This window comes from Chenopodium album, chromosome 22 (genome assembly GCF_948465745.1).
Source record: "Chenopodium album chromosome 22, dcCheAlbu1.1, whole genome shotgun sequence".
Classification (NCBI taxonomy): domain Eukaryota; kingdom Viridiplantae; phylum Streptophyta; class Magnoliopsida; order Caryophyllales; family Amaranthaceae; genus Chenopodium; species Chenopodium album.
The window spans coordinates 17,627,219-17,649,917 of NC_137855.1; the positions used below are offsets into that span (position 1 = coordinate 17,627,219).

General features: G+C 33.5%; 1 protein-coding gene and 1 long non-coding RNA gene across 11 annotated transcripts; one reads left to right on the top strand and one right to left on the bottom strand.

The window, feature by feature from the left end:
* Positions 1-705: 705 nt before the first annotated feature.
* LOC145605646 (uncharacterized) lies at positions 706-3,515 on the bottom strand. Of its 5 annotated transcripts, none has more exons than XR_014105126.1 (4): positions 3,273-3,515; positions 2,996-3,131; positions 1,634-1,749; positions 706-993 (listed from the first exon to the last, which is right to left on the bottom strand). It is a non-coding gene; the product is annotated as an uncharacterized LOC145605646 (long non-coding RNA). The 5 variants fall into 5 exon arrangements; XR_014105125.1 differs by adding an exon at positions 2,079-2,224 and having other exon boundaries at positions 706-1,749; XR_014105122.1 differs by having other exon boundaries at positions 706-1,749.
* A 6,124-nt stretch (positions 3,516-9,639) lies between these two features.
* LOC145604812 (uncharacterized) lies at positions 9,640-21,164 on the top strand. 6 transcript variants are annotated; one of them, XM_081660775.1, is made up of 11 exons: positions 9,640-9,764; positions 10,100-10,602; positions 10,696-10,777; positions 10,853-11,239; positions 12,793-12,884; positions 13,844-13,875; positions 13,979-14,046; positions 17,114-17,302; positions 17,868-18,007; positions 18,919-19,130; positions 19,685-21,164. In XM_081660775.1, the coding sequence occupies exons 1-8, from the start codon at positions 9,747-9,749 to the stop codon at positions 17,300-17,302; spliced, it is 1,371 nt and encodes a 456-aa protein (XP_081516901.1). In that variant the 5' UTR covers positions 9,640-9,746; the 3' UTR covers positions 17,868-18,007; positions 18,919-19,130; positions 19,685-21,164. The 6 variants fall into 6 exon arrangements, with proteins under 6 accessions (XP_081516901.1, XP_081516898.1, XP_081516897.1 ...); XM_081660772.1 differs by having other exon boundaries at positions 18,919-21,164; XM_081660771.1 differs by lacking the exon at positions 18,919-19,130.
* The last annotated feature ends 1,535 nt before the right edge of the window (positions 21,165-22,699 follow it).

Below are 22,699 nucleotides of genomic sequence, written 5' to 3' on the forward strand. Positions count from 1 at the left end.
AAGTACACTTTCTCTCTCTAAACACATTTTAACTTAAGCATCAAAGGGGGGGTTCCTCGAGTCACCCCCGAGGGCTGTTCACGTGTGTTGTCTTACGCAGGTCATCAACGGGACCCAGCTCGTGCCACACTAGTACAAAACTAACCTTAAGTAACACCCAAAAAGTGTTACATAATGTGGTAAATTTGTTATTATAGACAATAGGTAACACTTTAGTGGGTGATACTTACGCTCATGTTCCCTAAGGTCTTATGTAACACTTTTAAAAATGTTACTTTAAACCTTCTTATGTAACACTTTTTTATATTGTTAGTATCATTTTTAAAGTGTTACCTTTTATTTCTTGGGTAACACTTACTTATCTTTAGTAACATTTTTAATTATACAATAACACTTTATCCAACTTTATGTATCAGTTTTTCGATCTAATGTAACACCTCGTTGATTATTAGGTAACATTTTTCAATCATCTTTTGACATATTATTGTAGTACTTTATTTGACATTATGTATCACTTTTTCCAAACTATTGTAACACTTTGTTATTTAATAGGTAACATTTATTATTATTATTATTATTATTATTATTATTGAGGAAATTTACATCTACTACTACTAATACCATGATTATTTCGAATATGCACAAAAAAATAATTAAATATATTAAAATAATATTAAAACGTACAACCACTACACGAATGTGAAAGTAACATATACGATAAACATTAATTTGAATTGAAAAAACTTCATATCCTTACAACAAAAAAACCATAAACACCAATTTTTTTTATTTCGCTGAATAATCTAATAATCCAAAAAAATAGTCAACTTCGGTCTCTTAGAACACCAAATCCCAAACAGAATTGGTATAATCGCAATCAACGCAGTTGCAAACAAACATTGGTAGTAACCGAAGACAGCAGCAGCTTGCAGCTCAGCGGAAGCAACAGACATCAGTTACAACAGCAATAACAATAGCAGCAGTCATCAGTATCTGTGACATCAATAACAGCAATAATAGCAGCAGACAGCTCCTTGCTTAAGACAAGGCATCATGGAAAGAACACACAATTTCATCCACCAATGCAATCTCATATAAGCGAGTTACACATGTTCTTTATTTACCCTATCTTTAGCCGTGTTAAGATCATGCACACATAACCAAAAAAAAATCAACAATCTACTTCGCTAAAAACCAACTTTATTTACAAATATCTAACGTCCGCCCACTTTTACCCATTATTCGTTGTTTTATAAACATAAAAGAGCAAATCTGATATCATAATTTCCCCTGTGCCTTTTTCAGATTTATTAGAATCAGTCTCAATTGGAAAGGGGTAAACATACTCAAGACCCGACCAAATTAGGTTTGATCCAAGGATATTTTACCAATATTCCTTTATTTACAAATGCCATTAGGTCCACAGAAATCATTTCAATCACCATCATAGCATGTCTCACTATAAAGAAAAGGCAATATATTACTAAATTGCGTAAAAGAAGTATGTAAATCACACAATTTTAAATATATATTCAAATGAGCTTCTAATCTTGAAAAGAACATAAGTAACGTTTATTTATATATCTAGCATCTTTTGACAAGAAATTCCCAGGGCGAAATCAATAATTCTTACCTTAAGACCAGCTTTAAGTTCCAATCTTGAACATGTGCTTTCCACTTCGTCCATGAAGTGTGAACAAGAAACTAATTTCTCGGTATCTTTCCTCGTAGCATATGTAACCCAATTCCCTAAAAATGATATTGATCATAATATATAATGCAAGGACTATAACTCATAATTTTAAGTTATTTAGCAGTAAAAATAAATGAAATAAATTTGGAGCAAGGTGGCAGCATTTAGACATATATCAAATATAGATCATTGATTTCTCATAGACCATCAATTCTATTCGATTCCAATTTAAACAAATATTCTAAGCAAATTCTTCAATAATAATGCTCTGCTAATTTACCCACCTTCTATTTTAACAAAGATCTGTTTGATTAGAAAATCTCAAAGTCAACTATTTTGCACACAAGAGAAAAAATTTTGAAAACACCTAAAACAATTAACTTACCAGAGCTAGCAGAGCATCTTTTTCTTTGCAAAAATAGTTCTTGGTAAACTTAAAAGAGGTTGAATGTTGATTTTAAACTGCCAATGTCTCAGATATAGGAGTCATCATGCATTAATATCATCAACCTTTTCCAGCCTGGTTACAACCTTCAAACCATTAAAGATAGATACAAATTTACATACAATGAAATATCATCGACATGGCACAGCTAGCCTATTCCTTTTTATTTCTTCAATACTCGTATTTTACATGTTAGCCTCATCTTTTCATTGTATTTTAATTTAAAGTCAACCAAATATCATACTCCATATAACATTCTGAAAACTCTCACATTTCACTTAAAAAGACTCCCTTATATACATTTCGAAAATAAAGTCCATATTTCACCAATTAGTTAGGAAAAATTGCAAAAATTAAGGAGATAGATTCAATTTGACATGATTTGTAACTCACATGAATAAAAACACCCACATGAAAGGTATAGTTCAATATCTCACTCAAATTCATCCTTCAATAAAGTATACATAATTTCACAACAATCAAATAAGCTAATATCCGTAATTAGAAAAATCAGTTCAAAACTCAGCAAATCAACAAGTTAAATTCCAACCCACAATCTTTTCATTTCAATTTCTTGATCAAGTCGTTATTCAACAAATGTCACCTAAATTTGCAACAATACAACAATATACACTAATATTCATGATTGATTTCAGCCCATAAGTAATGCAAGGTACCTAAGACAGAACCTAATTCATAAAACTGGTGAAGATAAGACATTCTTATCAAAATATTGAAGCTCAAATTAAAATCAAATAACCCATTTACAGTTTCAAGCTAAAATAATTAATAGATGAAATTAAAAGATAGTTTCATAAATTTCAAATTTTTAAGCCTAAATATAAAAGAAAACAAACCTTTTTTCAATTCGAACCTAATAATTCGCTCATCCATTACGAGATGAAGTTCTCGCGGTTCAGGGGACACTTTATTCAGCCGTCGGCAAGTTGATGCAACCGGAATGGTTGAAGAAAAGGAAACCCCAACGACCATCTAGATTCAAAAATCGATATTAGTACTTTACGGTTTGTATGCTAATCTATTACGAATGTAGGAGAGAGAAAATTAAAATCAATTAATTGACGATGAACCCTAGATTTTGAAATGGAAAATTGATGATTTAAAACACTTTACCTCGTAAGCTGCTTCAAATCTTCATTTAAGGGGAAAGCTCGGATTTGCGGAGGATCGAAGAAAGTTCGGAAGTCGCTTCAGAGAGAGATTAGAAAGTCGCTTCAATGAAGGTAAATTCAGAGCACAAGCTTTGATGATGAATTAATGACTTGATAATGGAGTTCTGAGTATAATAGAAAAGAATAATAAGAGAGAAAATGTGGTTTGGGGATGAATTTAGGGGAGGATACAATAGAAGCCAAATCAAACCAATCTAGAAAAATACAAGGAAGGGGGCAAAAACATAAATGGATTTTTATAGGGGCAAATTAGTCCGAACACTGTAAATAAGAACTTTTTTTTTTTTTTTTTTTTTTTTTTTGAGAAGGTAGATAAGGATTTCTTGTTAATGGGCATCCTTATTTTCATGATCTGACTTTTATAGGTTAGGAAGGAATTATAGGGATAAATAGATTCATAGATAATATAGTTATATAGATATCTTAAAGAAATAAGTACTTCCTCCGTGTTTTAATAAGTGTTACATTTATCAAATCCGGCCGTATTTTAATTAGTGTTACACTTTTCTTTTTGGCAAAAACCTACATTATAATATTATATCTCTCTCCTCTTATGGTCCCCACCCAAACCTAAAACTACTTTTTTTTATTATTATTATTATATCCACACCTGGAACAATAACCTTGTGGAATAATAATAAATTCATTCCACTTAAACCATTCAATTCCAATCATTTAATAATCCAAATGTGGTTAACAAACCAATCCAATAAAATTATGCTTGTATCAACATTTCATGCATACAATTAATCCAATATAATTCAACGTGCTTGCATCCATAATTCCAAACAAACATAATCAATTCACCAAAACATGTCTCATAAACATAAGCACATAAATTAATTAAATGTATAACCAAACAATTTCTATCAAAGCAAGTGTTCTCTAATCATGAAATTAAATTCTTTTCTTTTGTTACCTAAACATGATACCACTTACAACGAAGTAGACATGTACGTACCTCGTGTAAACAATCCTTTGTGCCACTTTTAATTACTTAAAAGTCTCATAGGGAATAATCACCTCCTAGAAAACAACCAAAAATCAAGAATTAATACCCAAATAAATTTCTAGCAATATAATTAGATTTAAAAATGTTTTTATGCTTAATTAATCAATAGAAATCCAATAGGAATAAAAGCCCCAAATTAATTGATCATAAGAACCCTAAAATCCCATTTTAAATAAATTAAAACCCTAGGTTTTATAATCACAAAATCTGAAAATTTATAACACAATTAAAATTTGAAGTTATAAGTTTAAGCTATCAAAAACATGAATTTGATACTAAAAATATAATCTTTATATCACAAAATCAAAACCCAAAACTAATACATTAAAATTCATACAAGGTAAATAAAACAAAGGGGGGAGAAGAAGAGGTAGGCCCTGTGGGCTACTGGTGGGCCGGCAGGGTCGCCGGAGGTCTGGCGGCGGCGGCAGATGGTGCGCCGGAGGTGGCTGGGCGGCAGTGAGCTTTGCTCACGTAGGAAGAGGAAAAAGGAAAGAAACAAAAAGAAAGAAAAAAGAAAAGGAAAAGAAAAATAAAATAAATAAAATAAAGAAGAAAGAAAATAAGTCTAACCTTTTGTGTGGGGAAAATTTAGGGGATTAATGGGGTATTTATAGGAGAGAGAGTTGTAGGGTAAGTAGGAAGATTGGACCTCATATAATAATGGGCCAAATGAATGAAATGGAGTAGACTTAATTTGTATTGGGGGCATAAATTGTAGAACATAGGTTCATAAAATAGTTTGTGCTAAAATAATATTCAAACCAAATTAATAATTTGAAAATTTTGAAATTAAATTCCGGAAAAATACAAATAAATATTATTAATAAAATTAAATTTTATTTATAAATTATTTAAAAATACGGGGGATTACACTCCGGCCACACGGTATGACTAGCCACACATACAAATCTTCCCATTTAAAAATGAGGTGGCCAGTGGCGCAAGTAGAAATGAGGGAAAAAATATGACTTAATGTGGGTGTTGATTGTTAGTTGATTGAGTTGAATTATTTTTCAATTTCTATAAAATTTAAGAATAAAAAAAGAGGTTGTTTTCAAGTTGTACTTCGTATGTCATTATTTTGAGGGTTAAAAATATGACTAAGACATCTTGATAAGTAAATTCATTATTACTCATTAAATCATTTTATTTTAAAATTTTTGTGAAAGATATATGAGTATCAAGATTTGAAAGTCATGCATTGCACGGGCGCTATACTAGTTATATACATAAAAAAAAATACTTTGGTTATATATTTTGTCCACATGCAGTATACAAAATATGTATATATTTTTTTGTTTATTTAAAAATATAATGTTGAATTATAAATAATACTCCGTAGTTAAATTGCCGTGCATGACACGTGACTTAATCTAATTTATAAAATTTAGAGGTCATCAACATTGACCCGACTCGAAAATAGAGCGGATTTGGGCAAGCATAAAAACGCATATTTAGTTTAAAAACCCGAACTTGGTATGAAAAAGCCCAACAAACTCACTTTGGCCCAATAAACCCGCTACTTTTTGCATATTTGGGCACAAAAAATTGTGTTAAGGCCCGACTTGACCCGATTTTTTATCACCTCTATTACAAATGTGGCGGGTCATGGCTTATTAGTAGGGGTGTTCAAATCCGGGTACCCGGGTTTTCGGGTAGTTGGTAATCTGTCCCATGTCCCGACCCGAATATCTCGGGTACCCGGGTTTCGGGTACCCGAATTATTCGGGTCGGGACATCGGGTACCCGGATTTTCTCATTCTCTCATTCTCTAATTGTCATTCTCTCATTCTCAAAAAGCTCAAACACGCAAATACCAAGAATAGCACGCATACAAGCATAATATAATCATAAAATCACCAATTAAAAACCTAAGAATGAATCAAATAACCTCAATCAAACAAATACTCAATAAATTAATAATCTTTTAAAAAAATTCAATTACAAGAATAAGAGAACAAAGGAAAATCAGAATTAATTCGAACTTTCGAAGATCAGACAAAGGAAAATCAGAATTAATAATTTTCAAAGACGACGACAGCCGCTCTCCTCACCCGGAACTCAGTCGAGACCGCCATCAATCCATCATCAACAACACAAACCCTTCGAAAAGTACTCAAAATCAACCCATCATCATCAACAACACAAATTCTTCGAAGATTACTCAAAATCAATGGCTTACTCTGAAAAGCTCAGATGGTGAGACATTCGAGGTAGAAGATACGGTTGCTTTGGAATCTCAGACAATTAAGCATATGGTTGAAGATGTTTGCGCTGATATCAGAGAGGAAGAGAGGAAGGTCCGTAAGAGGAAGATCTGTGAGAGGAAGAGAGGAAGAGAGAGAGGCACGAATTGAAGCAGAGAGAAGAAGAGAAAGGAGAGGAAGAGAGAGAGCGGCAGAGAGAGGAAGAGAGAATCAGATAAATGAGAACCCTAATGGAGTAATGGGCTGGGCTAAAATTTGAGGGGTTTTTTTTAAAGAATATTAATTTATTTTCGGGAATCCGGGTACCCGAATATAAAAAAATGCGGCCCATGTCCCGACCCGGATAACATGCAATTTTCCCGGGTCGGGTACCCGTCCCGAAAAAATAGATTTTTTCCCCAAATTTCCCATCGGGTATTTACCTGGTCATCGGGAAATCGGGTCGGGATAATCGAGTCGGGTTTTTTTGAACACCCCTACTTATCTATACTTAGTATTTAAAAACTCAAACCATGATACACACATGTCCCCATCCTATGCTCTCTTTTACAATCCAATGTGCCAAGTGTTCACTATTCCAATCCAATGTGCCACGTGTTCACTATTCCAATTCAATGTGCCAAGTAATCACTATTCCAATCAAATTGCCACGTGTGCAATTGTCCTATCTATCTATCTATCTATCTATCTATTAATAATAGTAAACTTATAATAATACTACATAATAATATTATTTAAAACTTATAATAATATTACAGAATAATATTACTCCGTATTAAGAGATATCATTATTTGGATAATCGCAAGAAATTGTATACATCCCAAAACCTTACGGGTCTGAGCTTGAGTCTATATCATTATGTATGCAAGCAATATTTTAAAGCATAAAAATTTCATAAATAATATTACAAACAAATTTGATTAAAGATAATTAAGCAAAGTAAACAAATTAATCAAAAATACACATTGCCGCACTTTTACCTTCATTCCACCTGTACAATTTAGACTACGCAATCTTCCTTGTTTTTTTTTTTTTTTTTTTTTTTTTTTTTTTTTGACACATAATCATCTTCTCTCTTGATTACCTTTTATTACACATTTATTATTTGTAATATGTAGTATATGCAAACCGAAAACGAACCCAGCAAATTCCATGGCCGCTCCATCTTCATCGGCAAATTAACCCACAATAATCCCACACACTCTTCCTCTTCATCTCCCCTCTTCAATTCCCACAAATTTAATTTCTTAAATCATGTTTTCGGTTACAAATTCTTCTCATAATAATGATGATAACGATTTTTGGGTATTTATTCACTCATCTCTCAATGCAATATTAACTCTGTATAACATAGTACCTCCAGTATCAAATTTATATGCAGATTCGCCTTCACATTTGGTGAGTGACTATCATGTTGTGCTTTTTTTTTTTTTTTTTTTTTTTTTTTTTTAATTATTCTTATTTTGTAGGATTTATATTGTAACCCCCAATTAACAAGATTTGGAAATGGTTGTTTGATTTTGTAGAGAGCTTGATGCAAATTGAAGGTTGTTGCAAGATGTAAAGCTCTTTGGCTAATTTAATCTGATATTTGTTATAAGCTTCAACATTTTTGGGGAATTGAAATTGTGTTGTTGCATTAGCTTATCTGAATTTGGATTGTTTTTTCTTTGTTTAGTGGGTTTGTTTTCTCTGTGATGGTTGTTTACTTTATGGCATAGTCACGTGTTGCTTTACATTTGAAGTCTCATATGGTGGCTTTTTATCTGCACTCCCGTTGTTTTATAAATTCCCAGTTCTGTTTTCTTATCATCTCTTGCATTTTGTTTAAGATAAATTATAATTAATTATTAATTAATTTCTGGACCTGTCCATAATGGCATCATTGGATAGCTAGATCCAAGGATAGCTCCTATGAAAATTAGTCTTGAAATATTAGTGGAAACTATTACCACTTTGATGAAGTGGATGTTGTTGAGCATTCAAATAGACTTAATACCATGGAGATACCTTACTAATCTGTATGATTCGGAAAATATGTTGTCATATGAAACTTATTACACTTTTTATCATGCTATTTTTATTACACTTGAACTATTTTTATCATGCTTGCTTCTATGATTGAAGTTCAGAGAAAAGTGTATTTTTGCCATTGAAGGAAGCTTTTGGATAATTAACAAGTTACTTCATCAGGAGAAGAGACAATTTAGTTAAGAGAGATGTTTGTCAAAGCACTTGCATTGCATTTGTTCTCTCCTTGGTTTCTATTATGTTGAACTTAGGGCTTGTGGTCAAGAGTTGAAGCTTTGTATGACTAGAGTTGATCAAGATTTCTATGAAAAATTATGGTTGATTGATTAATAGCTGCAAGGGAGCATTTAAAATAAATGTTGGAATTATATCTCTTTGAATTACTAGCCTTGTGGTAAAAACCAACCAGGAAGCCTTTGTATCTAAATTGAGCTTAAGCAAGAAGAAGTGAAGCCCGATATCGTAACAAAGGCAACAACAAGCAAAAAACATAAACCAAAAAGGTAAACAACCATCGTCAAGTTAAAGTTTATTAAAAATAAAAAACCCCCTTACTCATATTTATATTATTTCATAGGAATGACGACACATTCCCAGAAATAGAAGAAATTCAAGACAAAAGTACCACATAACGCAAAATCCACGACATGAAAAATGGAGTCCAAAAAGAACACACAAATGTGGATGCTACACGACGAAGAATGAAATCTCATACCCCATCTATCCTATGTAAACATAGTTACTCTAGACATATATTAAATAATATTTTGCAAATCTATCTTCCAAAAGACCATGCATACTCTCTTTTAGAAATACATTTCAGTCTCATATTTGATATAAAATGCAAATATAAAAAGTCATAGTGACACATAAGATAACACACAAATAAAAAATGACGTCTACATAATAATCAAATCAAACGTGCAAAAAAAAAAAAAAAAAAAAAACCAACTAATAACAAGCCCGTACATTGTACGGGCCAAAAGACTAGTTAACTTTAATAAAGGCCTCCAACCCTACCTCTCTTTTTTTTTTTTTTTTTTTTTTTGTTTGGACAAATCCTACCTCTCTCTCTCAGTAATCGCAGTTCACGTTATCCATTGGAGCGCAGTTCAAGTTCTCGGTTGATTCGCACAGCGCCTTCTAATACTTGTATTACCCATGGAAGACGATCATGGGGTAAGTTGTTTGCTTTTTTGTATCATCTTACCAATTTCACAATCTAGGGTTTATCTCTGATCTAATCTAATTTAATTGTCAGTGCATTAAGTGTAGGGTTCGAAAATCTCAACTATTGGTTCTAAATTCTAAGATTGTGAAACATCATAACCAAAAGAAAAGAAAATTATGAGCCTAATTTTATTATGAATCAAAATATCCCTAAACTTATGTATTTTCTAATTTATAATTAATAATTTTCATTTATTTCATAGAAAGATTTGACCTTTATATTAGAAGTGTAATAAAGTAGTAAAATTTCATGGTGATGTGATGTTGGGGTCTTGTGTGAACAGATAGATGAAGGTTTTATGACTCCTGAAGAACAACTTGAATGTTTGATATTGGGTCTTGGGAATAACGCCCCCCCAAGGTTTTTTTTGGGAGTGGCTGAGAAGATTGGTGTTACTCATAAATTAATTGAAGCAGAAGGGGCTGCTTACCTTGTTCCATATTATAACTTATTGACTGAAATCAAAAGGCTTATTGGTATCGACGACAAGGATCAATTTGCCTCTTTCCTGATAGCCAACCGTGAGTTGGTGCAGGAATATTCTCCAGTTGAGGTTTTCGAGTTGATCTGCCAGCATTCTGCTGCTGCTTGTGCTGCTGCACTGCTTGAATCTGGACTCGATGTGGATGTAAATGTGGAATTTTTTGGGGGAGATTCCCCTTTGAACATGGCGGCTAGGAACTTATCTTATGGCATGACTAAGGTTCTTTTAGATCATGGAGCTGACCCTGATCTTTCATGTTTTGGTTTTGGAACCCCACTTTGGAATGGGGTATATGCATTCAGGTGCGTGCCTCGTTCCCAAACCTTCCTGTTTCATGGTTTCTTTATTTGACTTTTAGGAGATTTACTCTTGGGTTTGCGTTTTCAATGTCACAGTAAGCATAAATATTTTGAAAAAGGTTGCGCTGATGAAAATTCCATCTTCAAGCTTTTCTACCTTTTCTGCTTACCAGAATTGGTGATCATCTACTTTTATTGTTCTTTCCAGTTTTTACTTACTACTCTTGAAAATAAAGTTCATGCTTTGACTTAGTCCTATGCTTGGCAGAAAGAACCCATTGATACTATCAGACTTCTGGCGTCACATAGTCATAAAGTCAAGGTTTTTTGCATTGATTTGATAAATTGTAGTTCTGCCCAAACATATGCTGTATTGTTGTTGGTTGCTTGGGATAAGCTCATGGTCTCGTCTGAGGGGGACCTAGAGACCACCCCAGTTGGGCAACACATATGTCGGGGGTTAAGAGATGTATCATACCTGCATGAGATATGTGGAGTCACTTGCAAATTTTGGGATAAGTTCCAATTGAAAATTAAAATGGAAAGGGTGATGAAGAAATTGACGATAGCATGGTATGTGGTCAAAACTATGTCGATGGCTAGAGGTGTCATTGAGCGCTATTGTCACTCAAGGGTTGAGGTACACCTTCTCAGTATTTCGTATTTATCTTCTTTATATCTTCTTTCTCTTACATCCTTGATTTTACTGACATTTAAATCCAAGATAAATATTTAGCAAAAAAACCTTGCTATTATTAGAATTGTTAAGTAGGTGCTAAAGCCAAGTAGTTATAAAAAACAATGTAAAAGCCTACTTGACTAGAAAAATAGCCAAAAAATACTGTAAATTTGTGTGAAAGAAAGAATTAAAAGAGGTGAGAAAATCGATTAGATTATCATGTGGCCAAAGGAAAAGAAAAATGAAAATTGAAAAGGAAATTGTGGTCAACAACTGAATTAAAAAAAAAAAAGGAATGGTAATTAAAATTCTTATGTTTTTAAAAGTCATGTGAATAAAAAGAGAGTAGTAAGTGAGAGAAAAACAAGAAATGGTAAACCATCCCTTTCTTCTTTCATAATTATGGCGTAGATTCATGAATTTCGTGGGTGTTCAAATCCGCGTTGGTTGTGTGATTTGTGTCGACATAGGTTCGGCGGCCTTTAAGCCAAGTTCGAGTAACATAGCAAATTTAGTATTTTTATTACAGATGTTACAACAACAGTACACAATCCGTTTCTCCATGTGCGAAGTTTTAAGAGAAATTGGATAAAGTAATAAAATATGGAGGTAGTAGGGTAGGTAAAAAAATAAAAAGTTGTAAAAAGCAAAAGTAGTTGAGAAAATTGGAGGAGAGAAAATATGAAATTAATAAAATATGATTTATGTTGGGTCTACTAGTTGAGTGAAATGAATTAAATATAATAAAAGCTTTCCAAATTAGGAAATGAATCAAGTATTTAAAAACGGTCGGAAATGAAAAGTGGAGCAAGTATCTAAAAACGGAGGGAGTATATATTAGGGTCATATAGACATTATCGCATGAGTTATATACATAGATCCTTTCTCCATTCTTCTTTGACATTTATCGCTTTCAACCACCCTTGTCCAAGCTTGCTTTTGTCGATCATATCTCACCTTCTCTCTTTGCTACTCTTCAAGCCTCCTTATCGATGCGGTATACTTTGTCTTCGTATTACATGACCAAATCTTCTTAAATGATACACCCTCATCTTATAATTTTGCTTTTAATCGAAGATTTTATATGAAAAATCTACAATATTGTTAAATCTCAAAAGGAAAAGATGTTGATGATATGGCACTCTTATGTCATAATGAGTTTTATGACTAGGTGCCACATGGATAATACCTTTAACATGGATAAGTATCAAATGTCTACCTGTAACGTGGAAGCCATTGCAGCAACCCATCTCTAAAAATAAAAGGGGAACTCTTAAAGGTCAAGAAGGAATTGAATGACAATTGGAGTTATCTACATGGAAGTGGTTGTGAGTACTAGAGACTAGTGTTCGTGCTTTCAGAAACCTAAACTTTGTGATAAAAGCTCTTCTAATATGTTTGGAGTAATGACATAGGAACTTCAACGTCTGTTACCTTTATTTCTGTTTTGTTTTTCTCCCTTTTTCCCTTTGCATTGTTTTTTTATTGACATTTATTTTCCATCTCTATTCAAGAGTGTACCGATGTCTGAGCTGCCAATCCACATTATATCTGAGCTTGAAGATGCGGGACTTAGCTTAAAGCCTGGTGGTGCCAACATACAGGGGTAAAGAGAGTTTGATGCTATATTACATATGCACTAACATTTGGTTGAGCAGTCTGTTTTTTACTCCTACTCCTATTTGGTTGGCTGAATAGTATGTTTGTGCTAGTGTAACCCCTTAATTTTGGCAAAAATAGTCACATGAATATATTGTCTTTGAAAGATACATGACAAAGTGTGTGTAGTCATACAATTTGCATCCTCCCCTGTTAACTAAAGTGCTAGCATAGGAATCGTGAAGTACTGCTGAAATTATGCCCAATAATTTGGGTAGGTTTATGGTATGATGAAATCCTTAAGTTGACAAGCAATTTCATTAGAGATGTAAAATGAACAGAACATTGTCGAATAATTGCAGACTTGCAGTGCAATTAATTCTTGAGAGCTTTTGTATGAATGGATAATTTGAGATTTGGGTGTTTGCATATGTAGTTACTTGAGAATTGCTTATACTACCTCCGTTACAGGTTATGTGCAACGATTAGACATTTTCCCTCTCTGCTTTATGTTATGTATATATATATATACATATATATATATACATACATGTATACATATACATACATATATACATACATGTATACATATACATACATACGTACATATACATACATGTATACATATACATTTCCATTTTTTATGAAAGGCAATTTTTACTTTTATTAATTTTTCATTTACTTTTTAGAAAAAAACTTGAAACTATTTTGTAAAGTTGAAATATTATGAAAATGCCATTAATGATACGGGAATCTTTTGAGTGTCTAGTTAACATGGTCTAAGGGCCTAGATTAGTTCATGTTTCCTTTTTAGCCTTGGCTCTCATTATATTTATTTATATATTGAAGCATCTCTTTGTAGTTTTATTATATTCTATTTTATTATAAAAATTCTGATAGAAGCATCTCCTTGTAATTTACATTTTAATATATCACTTAATTCGTTTGTGATCATGATTGGTGCAGTTTGATGCCCAAGCTTACCTCAAAGGCTAAAGGTATGTAGTTTTGATGACAATTGAACTAAGATTTCAATAGAATTCCGTATATGGAGTAAATGACATGATGTTAAGTGGTAAAAGGGCTTTTGATGTCATACAGTGCTTCCGGAGCGAAAATGTTATGTGGAGCCATACCAATCTGGTCCAATCTCATGTTCTTTTCTTGGGGTAAAGATTCCAACTTTTTTTTTACTAAAATGCTTTTTATTATTATTCTTTTCGTTTTTAATGATAGTAATTTCTTGTTTTATTACTATATATTCTCAGTTTTTCTTAGTTGCGACACTTTTTATGTGCACAAATTCCAATGCAATGTAATATAGTATAAATTGAGGGAAGCCACGTGATTTAAAAAATTGAAGTTTGGTTAAGGCTTCCTATCACCACCCCCTCCATTATCTTCCACCAGTTTGCCACCATCAAAAAAATCGCAACACCACACTGGCGACCACCACCCACTCCACAGTCCACACACACTAACCAACCACCATCATCACCCAAATATAAAGCACCACCACCTAAATCTAAAAACACCAACTAAACACCACCACCTCTTAAATCTAAAATTACCTAATCATTCACCACCGCCCCAAAACAACACCATTCGAACTACCTAAAGCACCACCACTTATAATAAAACACCACCACCATTCAAACCACTCAATTCACCATCACCACTAATAACCAATCAAAAGTTGCAACATTTCCTCGTATTAATATTTGCAACACATTCCTAAATTAGGAATGTACAATATTTGCAACACATTATATGAAAAGTTTTTTTTTTATTTTTTTTTTTATTTTAAGCTGTACTAATACTCTTAATTTAGTCTAATGGCGCATTAAAATATATTTTTAACAATATTAACCCCTCCAATTTTAAGAGGGTGTGGCAAAATATAGCTATAGAGGTAGTTATAAGATGTGGTAGTAGCTTTTAGCTATATGTGTAGCTCTTAGTTGTGGAAATAATTAATTAAGTATGAGTGTTTGGTAAAATAGTTTTTAACTAGCTAATAATTATAAAATTCTAAAAAAATAGAATTAAAATTCCAACAACTATTTAATTTTTCACAAAGTATTAAATCATGTAGACTTACTATTTTAAAAGTTCTGCAAGTGTGTCTTGCTAGTATAAATAAATGAAGGAAATGTATATATACATCCTCTATTCCTAAATAATTGATAAGGTTAAATTTGGCACACATGCCAATACACTAGTTTGACCTTAAATATATATGACCAAGTATTATTTTAAAAAAAATATTAAAATGTTAATATTATAAAACTTTGGAAAAATTGACAGGAATAATCACAACTTAGCTCGATTCGTCCAAAATAATTCCAACTTTTAATTATTTTTTAATAATCTGAACTTTTATATGAATTTGCTTTTAATGGTCCCAACAGGTTATAAAACTCAAAACTCAAGTAACCTGACACGTGTTAGGACGTGATTGGTAAAAAAAAAAAAAAACTAAAAAGTAAACAAAAATAATTTAAAAAAACTTTAAAAAAATTTATAAAAAAATTAAAAAAAAAACCACAACCACCGCTGCCACCATGATCCCACAATATCGGCTGTCGACGCCTAGGTGGCCCACTCCTCGGGTGGAGGAACTCGCCGGCGAACGTCCCCTCTCCCGCCGGTGAAGCCCGCCTCACCTCTTCACCCTTTCCACGAATAACCCATCTGATCCCCAAATTCCTCCACCCCGCCGCGCCGCCTTCCTCCTATTTCCCCCACCCCGATCCACTGCATAAACGCTCTCCCTCCTCAAAATGATCCTTATCCCCTAGTCGCCGGCCTAAATCCAACTCAAACAACATAGATCGAAAACCTAACGCGAAACCTATTACCCACACCAACCCAGAAATCAGACGGGAATGGGAGAGAAGGGTGGGGTGGGATTTGTTGGCGGGGTGGGGGGAAATGAGACAACATGATAGGCGCCGGCAGCCAAGGATTCAGGTAGGCGCTGGTCGTCGATAGTTGGGGTCGGGCTGGGCTAGGGGTGGTGGTCGGTCATATGTGGTTTTTTTTTTAATTAATAATATTTTTAAGTTAATTAATTAAATGATTAAACCAATAATAAAATAAAAATAAAAATTAAACTTATTTTTGACCAATCATGTAATTACACGTATGTATGTATTATTTTTTTAAAAAAAGATTACCTATTCAACATGTTACTGGTCACCTGTCACCTGGGACCATTGCAAACAAATTCATATTAAAGTTCGGATTATTAAAAAATAATCAAAAGTTGGGACTATTTTGAGCGAATTGAGCAAAGTTGGGATTATTCCTGTCAATTTATTTCTAAAACTTTAAGTTAATACTTACGTATTTAACAATATATTTCATGATGAAATTTGTTTTTTATACATCAAAAAATGACCGTCAAAGCTAGTTTATGAATAGGGATTTCATTTGACCTCACCCTAACTTTGAAATTTTGGTCATTTTCTTAAAATATATTGTAATATTCTATAGTGATTTCAAAAAAGTGATATCACTTGAGTGACTTTGACCGACTTAACCTTTTTTCTATTTTCGGTTCATTTTCACTTGAATTTCTTGTAAAGCATGTTATACACTTGATTTTGTTGATTTTATTCGTGCTCATATAAAGGCATCTTAGGATTCACTCTGTATTATTACCCATCTTTTAGGTGCATTTGAATATTAATTCGTGGAAGTTTACTGCAAACAATATGGTTTTTTCACCATATACCCGAGTTTTCTCACAAATACAACATATATTTTTGATGAATGATGATTGTTAACTCGTCAGTCATTAGGGACCACTCTAAATACATTCCCCTACCTCGAAACAACCCTATTTCTTCCCCCCCCCCCCCCCCCCAAAACCACGCTAAATTTCCTTTTTTCATCCTTGAAACCAATCATACGGATATATTTATGGAGATTTGGAGTGGTTTCGGGTGTTGGAAAAGGAAAGGAGTGGTTTTGGGGATATGGGGAGAGTTCTAACTTCTAAGGTGGTTATGATGCATAATTAACTAGATTTCACTCACCTTGTTGTTTTAAGGGTAAAAGGTGAATTTTTTTAACAATTCAGGGGTATATATAGTGAATTTGAAAATTTTTAAGACTACATGATGAATAAACAAAAAACTTGGGGGTATATGGTGAAATAACCGTTAGACTTACATTATTGGTTTGTATGTACTATATGTTGATGTTGCATTAATTAATTATTTTGTGCAGAAGCTTGTGACAGGTACTTCTGAGTCAATGTCCTTGTCATGTGCTCAATATCGGTCAATTCGCATCCTTAATCCTATGGAAAATCATCTCTGGAAATCCCCACAAGTGAAGCCATCGTCGCATAATGTTTTAGCGTTAGCTAAAGTATGTGCTCCTCTAATGTGGTTTGCCAAGAGGAGTATCAAGTAGGTACGAATCTATAACTCTTATAAAAGTCCATAGCACATTTACTGTAGCACAAAATGAGCTCCCAAATTTACTGTTCATTAGGAACAGGGAAATACCGCCCCTGCCCTTTGCCTCCTTTACTGAATCACCAACATTTCAGGGATAGGATTGTCTTTTTGTATGAAGACTCTTCTGCCCCCTTTCCCTTTCTTTTTCCTTCCTTTCCCTGATTTTACTGTCTTCCATTCATTTTTGAGTTGCTTTTACGTGCGTACTCTGAATACTCCATTGAAGCGTCTTCTTAGCTCTCTCTCCTCGCTCCTTTGTGATGAATTTGAATCGTTTAAAGTAATCAAATTCATGTGAGATTTTTGAGAATTGGGGTAATTGATTTTTCAATTGACTTGGCAGCAACTTTAGGGTTTAGTTTTGGTGCAATTGGTAATTGCTTTTCTCTTTTCTCTTTTTTGAAATTCTCCCCCAAATTGTTTGAATAAAATGTGGGATCTGAACCTCCTCTATTGAAGCGTACCTCTGAGTTCTCGATTGAAGCGACTTTTGATATATTTCTCTTCCTTTTTAACAGCTTATGTGCTGAAGATGTTTTCTCTTGTGATCATCGAATATCAATTTCACAATCTAGGGACTCCGGAAGAAAATCAAAACTCCATCGGTGGTGCAAGAGAAGGAGAACCTGGAAAGCTGCATCATCATCAGTTTTGTTGGGTTTTTTTTTTTTTTTTTAATTTCTTTTGTTTTTTTTTGGCTTTTAGTTGTTAGTAATTGAGATTGCTAATTGAATGTTGTTTTCTTTCAATGAACATTGCTTTGTGCTGAAAATACATGATTTTGCCAATTGCAATATATGGTGTTTTAAATTTCTGGGTTATTTTGTTTTTTTTTTTTTTTTTTTTGATAATTTTGATGGTTTTGCTTTGATTTTCATGATAATTTGCTGGGCCATTTTTGTTTCATGATAATTTTGATGGGTTTTTGCATTGTGCTGGGGTTTTAGCATTGTATTACATTATAATTTCCTTTTTCCATCTAGGGCTTGTGCTCTGGGGAGATTCTCTTTTTGAAGTTGCAATTTATCTTTACGTATTAAAAGTAATTGGAGTCCTGCAGGAGGACCAATGTTAGTTGTGACAATGTGATGAATGGGAGTCTTTATTCATATTGGATTCGGTAGAAATCTAAATTTACAAATCATCTCTGTAAGCACATGATTTTAAAGCATAAAATTGCATGTAATACTGTAAATCTTTAGTTTGCAGTACACTCCGTATTTTTCAAGCCATAAATAGTTCAAATTCCATCTTACCATTCCCCCCCCCCCCCCCCCACCCCCCCCCCCCCCCCCCCTCTTTTTTATTTTCTTAAAGTAATATGTATTTTCATTTAATATTAAAGCTAGATATACATTTTATAAAGTATACAAAATAACAAAATATATTTTCTAAATTAATGAAAGATATGGAGTTGCTCATGAGTTTCTTGAGTCGTGTTTGAGGTCAATTCAATTTGCCTCTATAAGGTTTCAAGACCAAGTGGAACTTGTTTTAGTTAGTTGCCGATTAAGATTTGATACTATGTTGATCAAGTAGCTTTTAGTGATTTTGTCTCATTCTTTATAGGTTCATAGAGGGACTGGAAAGGCTGATATATACGATCTTGCCTTCTTTCAAAACATTCAATGGTTAATTGTATCAAGTGATAGAGACACTATCCATATATTCAGTTTTAGAGTCCGTGTATTTGATGATGTTGAGTAGCTCGACCTTATTCTACTCCCGAATTGCAGCATCAGAATTCTTCATCTTCTCTTGATTCCCTCGATCCTCAGAATGTTAGTGTCGGTGCTAATCCGAGTTTATCTCTTCCTCTTGTAAAAAGTATGATTAATAGTATACCTGCTATATTATGTGGTAGATATTAATAGAAAAAATTCTGTAGATTGTTTCTTGGGGGGGGGGGGGGGGGGGGGGGTAGGTTGGGGAGGGAGTATGGGTTTGTTGGTCAGTTGGTTGTGAACGCAATTGAGCATTCAAAGAAGGCAAATCCTTTATCCCTTTTGTAGAACTATGTACTGTCACAAAAGAACTAAATGTAATTAAAGAAAATTCTAACGTTTGTCTAACTCTATCCACGCAACTATCTGAAAAGTTCTATAGTATCAAACTACTATAAGTATATTGATAATTTAGTACTCACTTGTTTTAAATTAGGAAAGAGTAATGTTATAGCAGAAATAGGGGGAAAAAAGGTTTTTTAATGATAGCAGTCTGTTTGTGTTTCAGAAGAGAGTTTTTAGTGCATCATGAATTAAGCTATTAAAGGATGTGCTTTAGTAAGTTGCCTTCATTGACCAACACTTTATATCCCTTGTTTTTCTTTTGGCAGGAGTACTACCAAAATATATAAGTTCTGAATGGTCATTTGCGCGTTTTCACTTACCTGAGAATGCCCGATGCATTGTTGCATTTGGATCCCACAACACTATTATTGTGGTTGGCTTGGATGGAAGGTATATGGAATTTATACTCTATTTATGTTGATCTTATGATTGCCCCTAGACTTGGAGTGAATCATATAGTGACATGATAGAGTTTTTTATTAACTTTTTTTTTTTTAAAAAAAAATATATATTTAAGTTATATATCTTTTATGTGACAATGACAGCTATGCTCTTGTTAATTTGTTATGACTTGATGAGTGAAGGTTAAATTACAATTTCGAAATGGATGATTTTATAACTTAGTGTAATATGTAGCAAAAGAAACAAACCAATATGTAGTGGGTTGATTTGAGTGAGGACGTTCAAAATAAATTTATGCAATAAGTGAGGAGTTTCGTCAAAAAAGTATGGAGTCGGTAGAGTGGTTAACTAAAGTAATAAGTCTGTATTGTGCTGGGTTTTTTGTATTCTACTACATTATAATTTGTAAGATAGTGCTTATACATGAATTGATATTGCTGGAATTATCAACACTATCTTATATCTTCATCCAAGGAAAAAGCTTATTGTATGGAACGTTCTTGCAACAAATGCTAGCTTGAAGTGAGTAAATGCCTTATAAGTGTCTTGTATTAGAATGGATAGAGGAGTACTAAAGATAGTTGAGCTTTATGGCCTTCATCTTCTTTCCTATATTAGTAGGTGGCTGAAAGTTGTGATTAGGCTGCTGCTTCTTTCCTATACAAAATGTAGATATATAGCCTGTTACATGGAGGAGGTAAAGTCAATAAATCATAAAAAAATTTCTTTATTAGAATCTCTATGCCGAGTGACGCAATCTTAATTACCGTGTATTCTTTTTAAGATTTGATACGAATGAAAAATATACTTATATTAGACAATGTACATAGTAATAACATATAACTATTAGAAAATTGTGGGATATTTAAACACTTTATTGTCTTTTCGAGTACCTGAACATGAGATTGTGCTTGCATCTACAATCCTTATCATTTCATATTTGTGTTGATAAATTCATTTTGTTAGTTGTGTTTGATGTTCATTTTAGAACACCTGGAAGTGTATATTTAGAGGCTAAATCTGTTAATTAGGAAATTTTTTTTAGCTTTGTCTTGCTTGTGCAATAGGGATGTGATCACCCACAAGCTTATCACTCTGAAAGGCGCCCTTTTATGTTGCAATATGTTATAGAATTATAGTATGAAATATCAAAACAATTCAGCTTTAATGCACTAAATGTGAGCATTAATACAGTTGATTACCCATGTTTTGATATTTCATACTATAAGTTTATTACATACTCCATACTCTATATGTATGTCCAAGGTTTTCTTTTAATTTCTTAATATTTAACTTGAATTCAGCACAATTTCCTTATCATAAAAGGGGTTTCCACTTCATTGAGGGGGAGAAGAGAAAGAGGGGGGGGGGGGACGTAAGACTACGATTACTAAAATTGTTAAAACCATTAAAGAGAGAGAGGGGGTGTAGAGAAACATAATAAGCAAGAGAAAGGGGAAAGGGGAAAGGGGGGTGAATGAAGGAATGAGAGGGGGATAAGGAAGAGACTGAGAGAGAAGGGTTACTAGGTGATGGCTAAGATGATATAGAAAGATCGAGGTCCTCAAGGATACAAGGCAAAGAAGAGTCAAGAAAATTACAGCTCTTTTAGGAGACCGTTACAAACCGGCAACTCCACTGGGGAGGATTTCTATCTTAATTCCTGAAATTTATTTTGGTAATGATTTAGAATAAACGGATGAGACTCGAAAAGTTCTAAGTATTTCATTGATGAGTGTCATTTATGGCACTCATTTGATCTCTTTTAGGATGATTTTCATTCCATTTTGTAGCTCTTTTCCTTAGTTTTTCTTAGTTTTGCTCTTTATTTCGTTAGTTTGTGCTTTTCGTAGTTAGTTTCCTTGTTTTGTGCATTTCTTTGTTTATTCGTTCTTTTTCCCTTTTATTTGTTTGTTTTCGTTTGTTTTTAGGTTATGATCATGTTTCCAAAGATTCCCGAGCTTTCCTCTTACATTTCTCATCAAGTTGGATGCTTCGTGTTCGCTTTTGAAGCTTCAAGTTTGAAGGAACGCAAGGAGCAAGTCAAGAGATCGGTGCACGTATGCGGTGGGGGCGTCATCTTTGCCACAAACCCACCAAAATATCCATTTCAAGACTGCCTACCTTGGTGTTCATCATCATCACCTAGACGAGCGCACGAGGTTGAGCTAGGACGAAGAAGGGGATCTATGAGCTGCTGCCAGGTGCGGGCGCGCACGTGTGGGGTGCGGCCGCGCATCAGCTAGGTGCGGCCGCACCTGCCTGGGTGCTTTGTTCCGTACCCTTCTTCGTGCGCCCGCGCCTCCCGGGGTCTATTTTTGGACGATCTAACCGACTTTTCTTTTGTATCTTTCTTATATATAGTATTTCCTTCTATTTTTAGGGAGAGAATCAATTAGATAATCATAAGAGAACTTTTGAGATCATATTTTAGAGAGAGAAACTCTAGGTTTTTAGAGAGAGAATTTCTTTAATTCCTTTGATCTTTGATCAAGATTGTAAGATTTCCTTTTCTTTAATTCAATCATTAGTTTGATCTTTAGTTAGTTTTCAATTGCTTTGTTGAATGTTCAAGTTTGATTGAAGTTTGATTGATTTGTGATTTGATTTTAGTTTGTTCAATTTGATCATGATGCATTGGTTGTTTAGCTTTATTTTGATCTTGATTTATATGGATTGTGAGTAGTTAGATTGCTAGGGTAATGGTGAAGCATGTATGAGTAATGGATTAATGCTAATTGGGGAAAATTGATGGAGTTGATGATGTGATTAAATTTGGTTGATGATCATGTGCATGTGTGTGATTAATTAAAGAGTAGCTAACTTTGATTGTTGCACTAGATTGCATTGTAAGTTCACATTGATACGGACCATTGATT